General features: G+C 45.6%; 1 protein-coding gene across 1 annotated transcript; it reads left to right on the top strand.

The window, feature by feature from the left end:
- Positions 1-200: 200 nt before the first annotated feature.
- On the top strand, positions 201-9,563 carry LOC149370198 (uncharacterized). Its single transcript, XM_089560503.1, has 2 exons — positions 201-712; positions 9,092-9,563. The coding sequence occupies exons 1-2, from the start codon at positions 428-430 to the stop codon at positions 9,281-9,283; spliced, it is 477 nt and encodes a 158-aa protein (XP_089416629.1). The 5' UTR covers positions 201-427; the 3' UTR covers positions 9,284-9,563.
- The last annotated feature ends 8,200 nt before the right edge of the window (positions 9,564-17,763 follow it).

Raw genomic sequence — 17,763 nt, 5'->3', positions numbered from 1 at the left:
AGTGCCCGGATGAGTGGATTCTTTGCCCGGATGTTGACTCTCGGTCTCGGTGTGACGTCACCACACTGCCGACAACGGGAGCTAAAAGCATTTCATGCTTAAAAGCATGCAACAAAGCGCGTCGGCAAGAAAAGAGGAGCAAAGGGAGAGAGCACGCTTAACAGATGTCGTCAGTGAGGCGTCATGGCCATGCGTCCAATGCTTTGCTGCGCGTTCTAGTGGGCGCTTCAATTTTGCTTCGTGGCCGCGGCTTTCCCCACTGGCGCCGACTCCCAGCGGCAACAAGTGCGCTCAAGAGATAGCGCAGCGATTGCAGCCATGACGACTGGAGCGAGAGAAGCAAACAAAAAGATAGCAGCGGATGCGCCTTATCGCCCCGCCCCGGCAGTTCGTTTGAGAGCTCAGCGTTGCGAAGACGCCCAGCGGGATGCGTTCTGAAATCGTGGCCTACAAGTTGGTCGGGTTCGCCGCCCAACTCGACTGGAAACCCCTGCACTTCGTGCGACCGATTCCGCCGGACAGGATATGCAGCGCCTGCGGACTGGTGCGAAGGATGGCCGCGTCGCTTCCCTGCGCACACGTCTTGTGCCAGTCTTGCTACGGACAGTGCGCGCGGGATGGAGCCCACGTCTGTCCTCTCGATGGCCTCCAGTGCGCTGATGACAACGTCAACTGGAAAGAACTGCCTGCTGAAGAGCTTCTGGAAAGAGAGGTAAGAGTTTAGGCAGCGGATGTTCAATCCCTGACGAACATTGCCCGGCCGCAAGGCTTATCGGCACATTCTCTGTTCAGCTTCGTTGTTGCACAGCCCCCTCACGATGCGCAGACATCTGCGAATAGAGCTTTCTAAGAACATTATCGAGTTGTTTCAGACTATCTTGCTAGTCCAGATCGTGTTATGTGTTCTTTTGCTCTAAAATTTCTGAATTTTTGAGCTGTGATAAAAGGAAAACGAAGACAAATTAGAAGCACTGGTAGTTTTGTTCCCTCATTACTTCTTAACGCATTTACTCACAACGTGGGGAAATATCGTTTAACGCGCTACTTTTAGAGCAGCGTGGCATGTCACTACACAGCTCTATCACACTGAGTTAAACCGGCACGAAAGCAGGAAACACGAATAAATTGCGTTGCCCGCTTTTGCGCCGGTTTCTTTTCGCCTAATCGTGCTTCCTTCAAGCTCAACTTCTGCTCACCGACTCACTCAAGTCTCGTAGCTCTTTGCGTGAGGTCTTGCGAGTAATGGGCAGTTCTAATCGTTATCTCTAAAAGGAGAAATGGCTGTGCAACTTCGATCACGCGATCTATTTATTCCGTGCGCTGCGTAAGGTCCCAATAACGGGTGCTTATCACAATGAATACTTGAGGTATTTTGCGCTTAGTTGTCAATTCCACTTCGTGAGCTGCAATTCTAATACTTTCATGGATTGGTTATTCTTCCTTTTTTGTCATTTGCTCCAGTCACGGACTAGTCTTGCAAAGGTCAATGAGACCGGAATGAAGCGAAGGAAAAAAATTCAGGGGGCACTTTGGCTGTCTAAAGTGCGTAGAGGCGAAAGCGTTTTCCGCACTACTTTGACTGCTTCTGTGGCACTGGTGGCGTCACATATAATTATTGAGTACTAACTACTAAGTGATTACAATCACTAATTAATGGTTAATTATCGATTAATGTCTGAATACTAATTAACTGCTAATTATTGACGCTTAAGCTTCGCCTTTAGGAGTGGAACGCGACAGCGTGTTGTAGCGCTGCCAGGGAGTCCACGGAACGCCACCACCCGTTCGGCGCGATGCTTTGCCCTTTGAACGCGACGCTTTTGAGGAAAGAAAACGGCGCAGTAATTATCTGTCATCTCGGTGGACACCTGAACCCACAAAGCCGGTCGTGCCTGAACCGCACCGTAGAGGAAGGGAGGAAGTTGGAGTGAAAGAAGAAAAGAGGGCCCGTAATGAAGAAAATGAAAATTGTATTTGACGAAACGAAATTACGCAGTAACTGTCTCCCATATCTCGATGGACAGCCGTAAAAATTCACGGGGGCACATTTTTTGACCTGAAGTGTGGTCACTGATGTGTGGTTAGGATGTCAAGCTTCGCCTCTAAGTGTGGAACGCGACAGCGTCTTGCAACGCTGCCAGGGAGTCCATAGAACGCCATCGCCCGTTCGGTTCTGCGCCTCGCTCGTCGGTAAATTGGTTTTTGAGGAAAGGAAATGTATCTGTCTTTCATATCTCGGTGGACACCTAAACCTAGCCGGAAGGGAAGGGAGGAGGCTAGGAGTGAGCGAAGGCCCCGTATTCATTAGACGCGCCTTTGTTCATTCGAAACCATCCAGCTGGCATGGCGGAGTAATAAAGAAAAAAAAAAAAGCTGGCATGGCGGAGTGGATAGCATGCTCGTCTCGCACGCCGAAGATCGGGGTTCGATTCCCGAGCTCGACCAATTTCCTACTCAGTTTTATTTATTTATATGGCCTGATTAGCAAAGTGAATTAGGCTAATTGGGTAATTAGGCAATTACTAATCTCAGTACCACTTACTTGGAGCATCACTATACGATCCCTTCAATTGGTTGCATGGTTACCAGCCAAAGTACAATTGGCCCCGTTTGAAATTCGCGCACTCTGACATCACGACCGTTTCGACCAATTGAAAAGCGTGACATTTCTGTCGACAACTGCTGCTTACAACGATGAGACATTAAAGGCTTCCGCCTTAAAATCTCTGCCTCTCCCGTAACCGGGAGTAGATTAAGCATGAAATGTTTACAGGCATAACATGAAGCGTACGCGGACACGGCGAGACGCAGGCCTGGCAAGAATGGATAGGCAGCGCGTTCAAAGCTGTCTAAAGTGCGTAGAGGCGAAAGCGTTTTCCGCAACACTTTGCCTATGTCACACTGGTGACGTGGCGACTGGATTTCGTCACACATAATTGATGACGAAGTATTGACGAATTACTGATTAATGACTAAATACTAATTAACTGCTAATTAATGAGGCTTAAGCTTCGCCTTTAGGAGTTGAACGCGACCGCGTGTTGTAGCGATTCCAGGCAGTCCACGGAACGCCACCACCCGTTCGGCGCGACGCCTTGACCTTTGAACGCAAGGCTTTTTGAGGAAAGGAAATGGCGCAGTAATTTTCTGTAATCTTGGTGGACACCCGAACCGCATCGTACAGGAAGGAAGGAACGCCACCACCCGTTCGGCGGGAAGCTACCGGCGCTTGTATACCGGTCCTGTAGGAGGGCTTAGTCTCGTTAAATCTCGTAGGGTGCCCGGATGCTCTTGTTTCAGTGCCCGGATGAGTGGAATTCAGTGCCCAGATCTTAGCTCTTGGTCTCGGCTTGACGTAACCACACTGCCGACAACGCGAGCTAAAAGAATTTCATGCTTAGTATTTGTAATAATACACAGGACAGAGTTTTGCGGGCTCTTAAGCCTATGTCGGCCAGCCAGGTAGAACTGAGCACCTAGATAAGCATGTTTCGCTTTTGCACCGTGTTTCACGCGCCTGCGCACGGAGCCGAGATCTATTACTTTCTTAAAACAAGAAACGGGGACTAACTTTGGTAGTTCAGTTTCGGGTCTTTCCTGGCTTGTCGAAATGCTGGAACAGCGTAATACAGTGTGCATCCGTGGTGCTGAGTGGACAAAACACTATGGTATTGTTTTGTTACCCCACAGCACTGAAGGTGGATAAAAAAGCAAAGTTATAGGTAAGCGCATCTGGAGATGCGCAGTCACTTTTGCAGTCACGCCAAAGTGACCAAAGATCAAGGCCTATTCATGTAACTTCATCCTTGCATTTTTTTTAATGGTTCGTGTATCTACACTTGTTTGAGAACGTTAGATTGATATTTCAAAGATTTGGAAATACACGTTTTCATGTAGCACTTTTATGAAGGTTCATTAAATAGAGGGTTGTGGTCTCACGGTCAGGGAAAGTGAGTGCAAAAAAAAGCGACAACAATCTTTTTATGTGCCAAAAATGACAAAAAGGAAGACAAAAAAAAAGTAATTCTGCTGAACGAAAAGTTGTTTGTCGATGAAACGCTATATGCATCCGATGATGCAAAAAATACGCCAGTGAAGATCAAAGGCCGTCCGAGCGGCTAACCAACGCCTTGACTTGCAGCTCCCAGTGGCACAAAAACTAGACTAAAAAACATCAATGCACGCAGTGTCTTAAACAAAACAGCATCTAGCGGGTATATTGCTTGAATATGATCCCCGTATACTTGTAATTACAAAGACTTGGCTAGGAGACGAGTTGGATGACGCAGTCGTTTTCCTCCTTGCTACAAAGTATTTCTTTGTGACCGAACTTCACCAGGAGGTGAGGTTGCGGTTCTTGTAGAAGAGCTGTAATGTCATTAAGGTAAAAGTAATCGCTCGACAAGATATAAGCATCATGCTGCCGCCACTAATTAATATTTGCAGCTTATCGACTTCCCATTTCGCCACATATGTTCTATAATGATCTCGCTGGCCATATGTCTAGACTTCAGAGTGATAATCTCATCATGGCGGGCAACGTCAACCAGCCACTAATTGGCTGAGATTGCCCATTTCCTGTTTTCTGCTTTGGCACGCTAGGCAAACTGAGAACTTGTAACATTATGCTTGGCCGCGACCTGCAACAAGTCTGAGAACGAACATGTCTTCAAGGTGATTCCGCGTCTATCCGTGCCCTCGTACCTATTAAGTCGTGGCATTGAAAATACTAGGGGAAATACAAGGCATCATCATGATCAATCTATAGCTCGAACTCCGCAAATTTGACGCCTTTAAGTATTCTTTTCATTCATGCACAACTGAGAAATGAAACAAGTGCCTCCTGACGTGATTATGAACATTCAATCTATTGACAAATCGATTATTTCTTAGTCATGTGTCGCATTTGTAAAAATTTTCCCCTGTTACTGCTCAGTAAATTTTCATTGCACGTAAGTTGCCACTAGGTTTCGTGATTCATTCAGATGAATTCCTATTGTGCAAGTTGTATTAATCTTGCCTCTCCTCGTAGGGCCTGTTGTAAGAACCAGGAATATTTGGTAAATAAATAAATAAAAGTTAGGCCAGTTACGTACATAGCAGAGCTGTCCGAAAGCTATGCAAGTGGCCTAGAACAGGGACTAGTAAAGAGACAATGATGCTGGCAATGTGCATGGAGTTTTACCATAGCGGAGATTCTTTGGCGTGAACGTTATTCTGGTTACTGTGAGCCTGCAGCGCTCGCGCTTCGGCAGTCACGCGCCCAACCTTTCTTCATATTGTATAACTGTGCATTCGCACGAAGTACAAGGTAATCTGGTATATATCGGGTATTTCAGAGAAGGAAATGAATGTTTTTAAAAATTGGGTTTTTTTGAGGTAAAGAGAAGCATTTGCGCCATACTAATAACAGTGTTGAAGGACGTCAAAATTGGCTAATCATTTAAACTAGTAAAGTGATTAACTAAATTCAAATAGTTAACTTTTGAACAGCTACTGATCGCCATCTCATTGCAGTAAGATTTGTAGCCGGCCGTTAGTTACGGTCATGGTATTTCAACACACACACAACAGTTTATGGTATTTCAAACACGTGATTAGCCTTTCGCTGTGGCTCGGAAAAATTTGGCTGCTGTGTGCCAACATACATGCGCTTTCGAAAAGCATGCAGGCAAAGCAACTTTTCCATAGCGGGTAATTGGTCGAAATAGCCGAATTCTGTCGAGACAAGGTGCCGAGGATAATCGCGTTTTCGAAGTTCTAAAAACTGGTATGGCTATTTCTAACGGCCGGTTACAAACCTCTATTTGCAAACAGGTGCCTATCTGTGACACTTATCTATTAAAATTTAGTCAGTCAATTTACCTGTTGAATAGATTCAGCTGTTTTTTTGACGCCCGCCAAAGCTCCTGTTACCATGTCGCAAAAAACTCCTCTTTACCTCAAAACATCATTTTCGAATATTCGTGGTCACCTTCCATGAAACACTTGGTATATAAACGGTTCTAGTCTTGGCTGTGCTAAAGCTCTGTATTGTCAGACTTTTCATATTCTGAAGTGCCAAGAATGATCTCAGGCTGCGTATTGATCGCATGCTTTTCTCAACTCCCTCCTTGGTCAAATGCAGTGTTACCATGTCGCAAAAAACTCCTCTTTACCTCAAAACATCATTTTCGAATATTCGTGGTCACCTTCCATGAAACACTTGGTATATAAACGGTTCTAGTCTTGGCTGTGCTAAAGCTCTGTATTGTCAGACTTTTCATATTCTGAAGTGCCAAGAATGATCTCAGGCTGCGTATTGATCGCATGCTTTTCTCAACTCCCTCCTTGGTCAAATGCAGTGTTGTCGGTAACGCGTTACGAGAAACGGCGTTACCGGTAACGCGTTACTTTTTGCGGTAACTTAGTAACGTACTCGTTACCATTTCGGAACTGTAACGGGTAGTAACGTACTTGCGTTAACATTTTTCGGTAGCGTGAGGTGTCACGTTACTAGTTACTTTTTATTTCAATTGTCCCCCTCGGCCTCTTTTTCAAAAAAATAAACGCCGATAAAGATGTTGCAAATAAACAAGATCTACCGGTGTTCTCGACGACCCTTGTTGCGGCTCGCATGCATGCCAAAAAACAGCTGCTCTTGACGACGCACTCAACTAAAAAAAAAAGCACGAACACGCACTGACACACTTATCTTCACCCCCAAAACCACTCACACACACAACACTCTAAAGAGTGGACGCATGCCGAGCTAACAATGGACCATTTTCAGAAATCTGTAAGTCAGTTTCTGCGTAAGCTTGTTTTCCAACCAAAACGTCTCGTCTCCAGGCGACACCCTCGCATTCTTGGTGGAAGCAGTTCCCTCTTCTGAGTAAACTCAGGAATGTCGCCAGTTTACTTCAAGATGGCCTCAAGAGAGCCGTCGAAAGAGTACAATGGTACAGCACAGAAAAGGGGATTGTAGTCAACCGGCTTTTTCTATCTGCAACTGCGGCTACGTTTCTGGTTATTGAGTTCCTAAGCAAGCAAAGCTGAACTTGAACACCTTGACGTAAACACTCGCATTTTCGCGATAATTATGCAGGTTGAAGTAAAAAAAAAAATTGGTTATGTGCGCAAATATATTTTTTTCCGGAACTATGACATTTAAGCATTTCTTTATTGCTACACAATTTTCGCGTAATTTCGTAAGCAGAAACATACTACAATTACTGTAAATTTGTTCAGTTCAGCTTTGTTTTCTTTGTGAAGTTTGAATTATATGAATTATGAACTTGATAAAATTATTATCTTGAGTTCTCACAGCGAAGGCGCACTGATTAAAATTTATGGGCATGGAGTAACGGCAAATTAACGTGCGATACTTTTTTTTCGGTAACGGTAACGCTAACGCGTTACCTTCGTTTGTAGGTAACGTAGGGCGGTAACGCGTTCTTTTTTTTGTAATGTAACGAGTAACGTATTTTGTTACTTTTTTTCGGTAACGCCTACAACACTGGTCAAATGTTTAGTGAAATCCCGCAGAGTGGAGATGTATAATAAGTGATTCATTACTCATTACACTCAAACAGAAAATAATAAAAGGGGAGACATTTTTCCTGTAGCCGCTCCCTTTTATAAATGAGAGCGCTATAGAAGAGCATACCTGCTTTATACTCCCATAGAGGCGTATTCGTGTTTAGAGCGTTGCATCAACCAAGCGGAGCCTGACGGCTACGGCCGGTTACATCAGTTGGTAGAGGAAATGCTCCGGTTAGGCGGTTCGAACCCAGAACTAGGACGAATCTATGAGATCTTTATAGCCTTCATTTGTGGCCGTTTGGCTACGCTTAGGTGGGTGCTAATGAATAATTATTTCCTTATTTTAACTCCCTATTTGAGGTCAGCCTGCGCACCTTCTAAGCATCCCTGAATCCGCTCTCAGTGGAATGCAAAGCCCACAGGAAGAGCGGAGAATTGCGGGCAGACCTTGATGTTGCTGCGCACTCCCACACGAATTCTCTTTTTTCTGAATAGCGTACAGTTTTCAAGGGGCAAATAGATGTTCAAAGGGCGAGGCACAGTGTAGTGAAACTTAGTATGATACCATTTAGAATTAAGAATGGTACTGACCCAGTAATGCGTTGTGGGTGGTGATGGAACTCTTTTACACACTGCAAGAAAGAGGACACATGCACGAGATGGCACAGACCTGGAGAGAGAACACACGTACGCACATAAACACATTTAAGAGCTGTCTTTTCTGTAGGTTTTCTGTAGGGGAAAAACTTAAAGGACGCTTGGAGGGCAACCTCAGCCAACAGCCCCATGATGAACACGTGGCTTGAGACCCCACTTGCGCAGCTGAAATTTAGTCGTGCGGGCTCTGATGTGTGGTAATGAAACGCGCATCATTCACAAACGGAACCTAAGTGCCAAGGGACCGGATTATGCAAATGTGTATACCATTTTCCTTTTCATTCGGCTGCGACGTCCCCGTTACGAAAGCAACATCACGTAGGAAGGCAAACTGCCAATCACAGACACGGTTGCTGTGGCCCAACAGCCACCGCTAACCAGCCTCATGCCCCCACATGCAGTCCGGTGTACTCACACGGGCCACGAGATGCAAATTCATGGCAGAACTACGCCGCGGTTTCTTGCTGCGAGTGATCTGGGGACGATAAAACTCGTCTGCTGAGTCAGATGTATCCTCTTGCTCCGTTATTCGTGGGCATCGGCGCCGGTCTGCCAGTGCGGCAGGGGCTTGAGACGCGCATATGCAAGTAGGCGGCATCAAGGGTGCGTTTGTCAGGACCAGCGTGACGTCGGCTCTAACGCCCTACTTCATTGGGAGAATCAACCAATTACAAAGCGCCAAATTGAATGCAAAAAAATGGACCATCCTAGAATACTGCCCCAGATCAGTCTTTTTCGTTCAGAACGATTTTCTCTCCAGTAGCACATCACTCTTTCAATTGATCCGGTTTTGCTGTGCAGTACATTAACGTGCTGGTTAATGTAGTTACTACAGATTAGAGAGATGATGTACCATACTACATGCGGCTGCGACAGGTTTCTATACATTTCCTGCTTGTCTCAACCACAGGTGCGGTGTTGGAACCAGGTGAACGGCTGCAATGTGGTGGTGGCCGCCGCTGACCTCCCCCGCCACTTCCAGCGCGAATGTGGCCACCATGCCGTTCGCTGCCCCCTGTGCTCTGCCAGGGTTCTTTGCAGGAACGTGGTCGCCCATCTGAGATCGGGCTGCGGTACCCCGACGAGGCCTCTCGGATCGTGATGTGAAGAAAAGTCAAGATCGGTTGCGACGAAACAACCTAACGTAACGTCGCTCAGAGAAGTGAAAGGAGCAGCTTTGGGTCCTTTTGAATTCCGATGCGTGAGTGGTTATACGCTCGATGAATCGCTGTTGTGTTCGGATTAGTGTTATATATCCTGGATCAAGTAAAGCAAAACCAACACAAAAAAACACCATCGCTAAAACATTTACAGAGGACACTGATGACAAATTTGTAGAGTTTTCGTTTTGAATAAACAACAGCTGATTCTATTACTCTTTATATCGTGATATTTTTCGTGAAGGAGAGGCGGGTATAATGCAGTAGAAAATGCATTTTAACAACTTTTTTTTTTACTACACGCTAGATAAAACCTGACTGCGTCAGGAGCAATCACATCTTCGTGGTCGCCGTTCAGAAGCGAGAGCAGACCTCAGATCCGCGTCAGCACTGTCTTCACGTCTTCAGTTTGCTTGTGCAGACGATCGGTGACTACGATCCGTGCATTGCATTTTTTTTCCGTAGGTAGTCTGTGTCATTTAGTTTGGTGTAGGGGGCTTAACGTCCCAAAGCGACTCACGCTACGAGACGCCGTAGTGAAGGGCTCCGGAAATTTTGATCACCTGGGGTGGTTGCATGCAGAGACAACGCACAGTACACAGGCCTCCAAAATTTTACCTCCGTCGAAATTCGACCGCCGCGGACGGGATCGAACCCGCGCCTTTCGGGTCAGCAGCCGAGCACCATGACCACTGAGCCACCGCGGCGGCTCGTGATTTTAACTGGCGTTCTATAGGTGCAAGACAGCTTTCAGTGAAGTTGAAGTTGAAGTTTATTTCTCGCTCTCAGTGGTACAAGTATTACTTAAACTATTACAAGTATTACAGTGGTACAAGTACAAGTATTACTGGGAGAGAGAGGACGCAGGGAAAAAAGCTGCTTGAATGCAGCTTGAGAGGCACCCTGCGCCCACACTGCTGAGGCAACGTATTGCCTCAGTTGTTAGTTTACAAGACAGCTACAGGTGAGGCAATCGAAAACAATAAATAAACTATCAACATGAATACAATATCTACAGTGGCACTTAAACATTAGTATCACAATCACAACAAAAAGCGTCATAAATACTCAAAAAACCAAAAGCATCACATCAACCAGGTGTACAACAGCAGAATTCACACGTGTTACAGCTTTAATCACAGTTCGGAACAAGTTGTAATTAAATGTCTTCAAAAAGATACAAAATGGTTTTTAAGCTCTTTACCGTGATGCATTTTAGCGATATGTTGTTATTTTCTAAAATGTTTAGGTATTTCGACAGAATAAAAGATAAAGATTGCATACCGTATTCGGTCCGACAAAGAGGCAGTGACCAAGGAAAATGAGAGCGGGTATCGTAGACGGTTGAATAGCGAGACATTTTTAGAAGTGAGAGAGTGGTTTCATTGTTAGTAAAAACCGCAGTTTTGTACATTGATAGCAATCTGAAAGGAAACAAAGAAGTGAACTTTAGAATGCCAAATTTAATGAAGAATGGATGTGTGTGGGTCTGCCTCGATACGTTTGCTATGAGTCTAATTGCCCGCTTTTGTACTGTTATTAGTTTGGATATGTTGTGCTGGGTCGTCGTTCCCCAAACTGTGAGACAGTAAGTCAGTGATGGGAGAAAGAATGCTTGATAAATGAGGACCTTTACTCGAGACGGAAGTGTGTCCCTATGTTGGCAAATAAGACCGTTGAAGCGATTCAGTTTTTTCCGAACATGATTGACCTGTTCGTCCCAGGTGAGACACTCTGAGAAGATAACTCCTAAGCATTTTATGTTTTTCACGATTGCAATTGTTTTGCCTCCTAATGATAGGGTGAAATTGGTGTGAACAGTTTTGTTTCTTGTTCGGTATAAGACGGCCTTCGTTTTTTCAGAATTAACTTTTAGATGATTATTTCTTGACCACTCGTGAAGATATTCCAGAAACTTATTTGCTCGCGAAAATAATTCGGCTTCTGTGCTACCCGACAACAGTGCTGTAATATCATCAGCAAAGCCCACAAGGTCAACGGCAGGGGTAGAAAAGATGTCATTAATGTAAACAAGAAAAAGTAAGGGCCCCATTATGCTGCCCTGGGGAACACCAGAGAGAAGTGGCTCAAGGCTAGATAACTTGTTATTATGAGAAACCATTTGTCTGCGATGAGCTAAGTATGATTTGAGCAGAGACAAAGTGACTCCCCTAATTCCGTAGTCTTCCAGTTTTTGCAGCAGCAGATTATGGTTGAGCAAGTCGAAGGCTTTTGAAAAATCGACATAAATGCCAAGGACCAGGCATTTCTTCTCAAAGGCTTCAACTATTAGTTCTTTTTGTTTAATCAAAGCTGTCTCTGTCGATTTTTTAGGCCTAAAGCCAAACTGTTGGTCAGATAGGACACCATGCTTATCTAAAAATTTAGTTATTCTGGAACACATAATTTTTTCTAAACCCTTTGATAACACAGGCAGGATCGAGATCGGCCGGTAATTTCATAATTCTGATGTGTCGCCTCCTTTATGAATGGCAATAACTTTTGCGACTTGCATTTCTGTCGGAAAGATCCCTGTAGCGAGAGCAATGTTGTAAATGTGAGTTAACGGTACAGCAAGTAAGTCAATAATAAACTTAAAAGGTTTTATGCGGAATCCATCTTTGTCCTCTGCACTGCTACATTTTAGGTTGCTAAAAACTGTTACGACTTCAGTTTCAGTTGTGGGGAAAAGGAATATAGACTCGGCAACAATTGGTGTTTGCAAAGCGTAGCCGGGATTCGGTGCGGTGGAAGAAAGTAGGGTTTTTGTGATACTCGAAAAATGTTCATTAAATGCATTTGAGAGATCGTCTCCGGTAATAACGATGCCGTCTTTCATTACTGAGGTAACAGGAGATTTGGGATTTCGGTTTAAGAGTTTGTTTAGTTGGAACCATTTCGCACTCACATTTTTACCAGACATGGATGAGAAAGTGCTGTTGTAGTAATTGAACTTCGCGGATTTCAGCTCTCGGTTAAGAGAATTGCGGTATTTCTTGTATTTCTCTAGCTTTGACGGGTCGCGGGATTTAATAAACTGTGCAAACAGCTTTTCTTTAACCTTTATTTTGCGCAGTAGGTCTTGCGTTAACCACGGCTTTTTAGCTTTTTTGTTTCCGAGGACGATCAACCAAGAAGCATTTATCGTACACAGCCTTTAGTTTCTTAACCAGGATGCTGTATGCGTCATTCGCATCCTTTGAGCGCATCACATCATCCCACCTAGCTGCACACATATCCGTTCGGAAGCGTTCCAGGGTTATCATATCTATGCGCTGATAGCTATTGCAAACTTTTTGTCGGGCAGAATTGGACCTTGCAGCAGGAATGAAAGCGAAAGTTGGAATGTGGTCACTTACGTCTGATAGAAGTGTGCCAGCCTTTGCATTAGAAATTTCCGAGTTAGTAACGATGATATCTAGAGAGGAAGATGTAGAGCAGGTTATGCGAGTGGGAGTATTGATAAGGTTTGAAAGTCCGTAAGCATCAAAAAGGGACATAATTTCCGTTTGTCTGGTCGAGATGCTTTGCATGTCAACGTTCACGTCACCCGCTAAAACCAGTGATTGTCGATTGGTGGACACATAATCAAAAAGGCTTTCAAGCATATCAAGGCATTTCTCGAAACTACCGTCTGGGGGGCGATATGAAACAGTGTAAACTTCGCGATCATGCTCAACAGTTTGCATTTCATAGTCAGCAGTAGATAAAGTGAACTGTTTTACCTCTGTAACTGCGCGAGTATTCAAAACTTGGATTGAAACGCCACCACCTTTGCGGTAAGATCTATTGAGGGCAAAATGCGTGTAGCCCTCTAAAATTAAATAGTTCGATTCGTCATGATACCAGGTTTCTGTGAACATTACGACTTCAAAGGAAAATTTAAAAGAGTCGAAAAGTGACTGTATTTCATCGTTCTTGTTGTTCACCGATCGGCAATTCAAATGGCAAATCTTCAGACTTGGTTCCTCGGCAACCTTGTTTAAAGCTACCGGAGCAAGCAAATGATAACTCTCCATTTTCAAGAGGAGCCATCGATTTAGTGCACTGACTTAGGTCATTTTGTTCACGTCCTCAGTGGTCATAATCTTTAGCACTTTGCTCTTTTCCATTTTCCATGCGTAGATTTGACCTCCACGGACCCAGACAAATTTCCAGCCTGCCTCACTTTTCTTTGTGATTGCCAGTGCTAGCAAACGCTTGCGATCAGGGCATAAATGCTCATTTATATACACCTGTGTCTTTTCCTTGAACCCAAGTTCTTTGCAGGAAAGGTTCTTATTGCTTCTCGCTTTTAGAAGGACTGCATCGCGTTTTTTGCGGAGGACGAACTGGGCAACAACGTTAAATGCAGAAGGGTTTCCATACACAGGAACGCGATGGCATGCATCAAGGTCTGAGGCCGAGATTTCTTCGCCAATAACGTTACCGATTTTTTCCATAATTTCCGCTAGATCCTCCTCCGGTTCAACGGGTATACCTTTGATTTCTATGTTAGCATTTCTTGAATATTGTTCACATTGCACCAAGCGTGCCTCGCAGATTTTAGTCTGAGTTGTTATCCAGTCACATCGCTCTTGCAATGCTTCATTCGTCTTTCGCAGATGCTCATTTTCATCAAGTGATTTCTTAAGGTCATCTTTCATTTCATCGTACTTCTCGCTTATGAAGTTCATGGTCTTCATGGTATTCCTTTAAATGGTTAATTAACCAAAATTTTACTGCTGCAGTTTCTGATGGAAACTCTGATGAAACCACAATATTTCGGAAAGCAAGCATGGAGGGCATTTTTCCTGCCATTTCATACTGTGCCGGCGTAACTTGCGGCCCCCTGTGCAAGCTGCATACCCGACGTCATAGCACCCAAGCTGCTCTGGAACGATTGAAACCGCTATATGCGCGTGCTCAACGAGCTATAGCTTTCTGCGTACCCGCATGTATTATTCTGCGCTTTTCCTCGATCCACATTGGTAAAGACGCTTTTCGCGTCAAGTATCATGTAAAAATGCAGGGGGGGGGGGGGGGGGGTGCACTTTGTTGACCTAAAGTGCGGTGAGGCGAAAGCGTTTAGCGCGGTGTTGCTGCTGGCGTGACTGATGTGCGGTTAAAATGTTAATTAAGTACACAAGTGTTTGTAAATCTTAAATACCGGAGACAATGGAGGGCGATTGAGAGGCATTCGTCTGATTCGACGCCTTTCTGCAAACACTCTACAGCGTCCTAGACAAGGAGAACTACATATGCGTTTGCCAGAAGTAGCGTAGCCATTAGCACGCTCGGCTACGGAAGGACGGTGGTTCGAATCCCAGCGTGCACAAAGATTTGTCTGGTCTGACTAGAAAAGCGTGACACCTCACCACCTTCTGCTGACAACCTTCTATCGACAACGATGAGGCATTAAAGGCTTTCGCCTGAAAAGAAGGAGAAAGAGAAGCGTCGATTCTTTAGGGACTCCAGATGACACAGGTACGGCAAATGTAGTTAATGTTTTGAAGCATAGCAATTGAGCCCGATGTAATAAAACTTGCTGTGCAGTTCTCAAAATTGAATTAAGAGTGGCATTTAGGCTGCTTATTTGCAATGAAGTACAGTATCAGTAGACATGAAAAATTATATAAACATGCCCTTAAACTTTATCAACTATGTTCTACGATAAGTCATGCGAAAACTAGGTAAGTAGTGCTAAATGTTCGGTACGGTCCATTGTTAAAGGGAACATGCGATCGCGTGCACTCCGCGCTTCACGAAGCCCTGCCGCCTAGATCCGGCGAGAATAGGCGGCATCAGGCTCATGCGCGGAATGACCAGCCGTCATGCTTACTGCGCATGCGTCTTGGGCCGACAATCCCCACATGTTCTCGGCGGCAGTGCTCCGCGAAGCGAGGAGGCCACGCGATCGCATATTCCCTTTAACAGTGGACCATACTGTACATGCGAATGCATGATGATATTGGATAAACCGTGAGCATTAAAAATTGAAGTTTTTAATTTTTATTTTCATGCATTCTGCAAGGATATTGCCACGTATCTTCCTAGCGTCTGTTCGTTCGCGCAAGGCCGCAGAAAAGGGGTGTTATCATTTTTGTTCGCGACGCGAGAAGCGACCGGTCTAATCTCGATTGTTCGCAGCCATGAACAGCTGCATCTACGTGTTTCCATATTACTCTAGGTGATTTCGACCTGTTATCTCAAAGTTTCGGTTTGGTTTAGTTTATGGGGTTTAACGTCCCAAAGCGACTAAGGCTATGAGAGACGCCGTAGTGGAGGGCTCCGGAAATTTCGACCACCTGGGGTTCTTTAACGTGCACTGACATCGCACAGTACACGGGCCTCGAATTTCTCCAAAGAAATTCAGCCGCTGCGGCCGGGATCGAACCCGCGTCTTTCGGGCCAGCAGCCGAGCACCATAGCCACTGAGCCACCGCGGCGGCTATCTCGAAGTTTCCTTGCCGGCTTTAAATTGAACGATGCCGTGAGCAGCGGGTATTCGTAGTTCGACGACTGACGAGCACGTTTGTTGCTTACGCCGCCGGAGTGATTCAGTTCTTTTGCGGGCGCAAGTCAGCCCAAATAAAGAGCTTCGTTTCCAAGTCTTGTTGGTGAGTGAGTGAGTAGAACCTTTATTGATTTATAAGATTCAGCCTGCGGTGGAGGTCTTCTTCAAGTCTTCTCTTCAAGTCTTGAGGTTGCCTCCTTAGCCTTGGGTGGTCCCCTAGTCCAGGGCTCCACTGAGTCTGGCCACCTCGCTTGCGTGTGCTATGAGTGCCCTTTGGGCCTCTAGCTCGCAGCTGGTGAGCCGGCTCTCCCATTGCTCCGCACTTGGTGTGTCGTGTTTGTGGAACGATATGTTTCTGTCGCATTCCCATGTTATGTGGTATAGTGTTGGCCTCGCTTCGCACCAAGGGCATGTGGCGCGGTATTGTGTCGGGAACATCTTGCTTAGTATATATAAGTTGGGGAAAGAGCCGGTCTGTAGCTTCCGCCATTTTGCGGCTTCTTCCTTGCTTAGCTCTTTGTGTGGTGGGGGGTATTTGTATCTTAGCCCCCTGTATAAACTTAGTGTTTCAGAGTACCCAGCCCCTAGGCTAGTCCAGAGCTCCTCCGGGGCTTGTGACCCCCCAGCTCGGATAGTAAGCCCTCGAGCTAGTTCGTCCGCCATTTCGTTGCCCCAGACCCCCGCGTGGCCTGGTATCCAAATTATGTTATGTTTCTCTCTCCTCCCCGAGGGTGTCCCCTCGCTGAGGATCCTGAGTGTCGTTTTGCCTACCCTTCCTTTTGTGTAGTTTCGACACGCTTCTTGTGAGTCTGTTAAAATATTCAAGGGTCTCCCCTTTCTATCCCCCTCCCTCATTGCTAGGGCTATCGCTATCTCCTACGCCTCTGCTACATTTGATGCCCTGGCCGTGAGGCTCGTTATGTGTTCTCCCTGGTGGTTGACGACTACCGCCACCATTTTATGTCCTCGTTCACCATAGTACGGGGAAGCGTCGGTGTATACCGTGCTGTCCCTGTGCCCTATTGTTTTTTCATAGTATTCTGCTCTGGCTCTCCTCCTGCTGGCATGGAGGTTTGGGTCCATGTTGCGGGGGATGGGTTGTACGCTTATGTTTCTTCTTAGTGCGTCTGGTATGTTTGCCCTGTTGTTGTGATGGTTCTCCGTCTCCCGACCCAACCTAGTCAGAAGTGCTCGTCCGGTTCTTGTGTCGCTGAGTCTTTGAAGTTGTGCCTTTATTTGGCATTCACTCAGCTCTTCAAAAGTGTTGTTTAGCCCTAGTTGCATTAGCTTCTCGTTGGACGTGTTCCTTGGTAGATGTAAGGCTATCTTGTACGCTTTGCGAAGGATAGCTTCTGCTTGCTCTCTTTCAGCTTTGATGGTTACGTGGTATGGTAGTGAGTATGGTATTCGACTGACTATCAGGCTGTTCACCAGTCTGATTGTGTCTTCTTCCTTCATGCCATGGCTTTTGCTGGCTACTCTATTTATCATTCGGCCTACTTGCTCCGCCGCTTTGCGTAGCAGGCTGAGTGTGTGGCTGCATTTCCTGCTACCTTGCAGCCACATACCGAGTATTCTTATCATTCTTTGTTCCGGTATGTTCTGCCCTTCTAGTTTCACCTCGAGGTTAGCCTCTGTAGGGTGCCTTCCTACTCTGAGAAGTTCGGACTTTTCGTTGGAACACCTTAGTCCCCTCTTCTTCATGTATCCTTCAATGCAGGTGGCTGCCGCTTGTAGACTTTCTTCTTTGCTTCCTAGCGAGCCTTCGCTGGTCCATATGGTGATGTCATCCGCATACATTGCGTGTCTGATTCCTTGTATCTGGCTGAGCTCTTTGGCTAGGATGATCATTGATATGTTGAAGAGCACTGGTGATATCACTGAGCCCTGTGGAGTTCCCCTGCATGGTGTTTGAAAGACCTCGCT

This window comes from Amblyomma mixtum, chromosome 1 (assembly GCF_055824585.1).
Source record: "Amblyomma mixtum isolate Tamu chromosome 1, ASM5582458v1, whole genome shotgun sequence".
Taxonomy (NCBI): Eukaryota; Metazoa; Arthropoda; class Arachnida; order Ixodida; family Ixodidae; genus Amblyomma; species Amblyomma mixtum.
The sequence above is the reverse complement of the archived record's forward strand: the minus strand, read 5'-3'. Positions and strand labels throughout refer to the sequence as shown.

Excerpts from the sequence above, each read along its gene's own strand:
- LOC149370198 (XM_089560503.1), top strand. The coding sequence starts at position 428 with ATGCGTTCTGAAATCGTGGCCTACAAGTTGGTCGGGTTCGCCGCCCAA. Across the intron at positions 713-9,091 it reads AAGAGCTTCTGGAAAGAGAG|GTGCGGTGTTGGAACCAGGT; the intron begins GTAAGAGTTTAG and ends TCTCAACCACAG.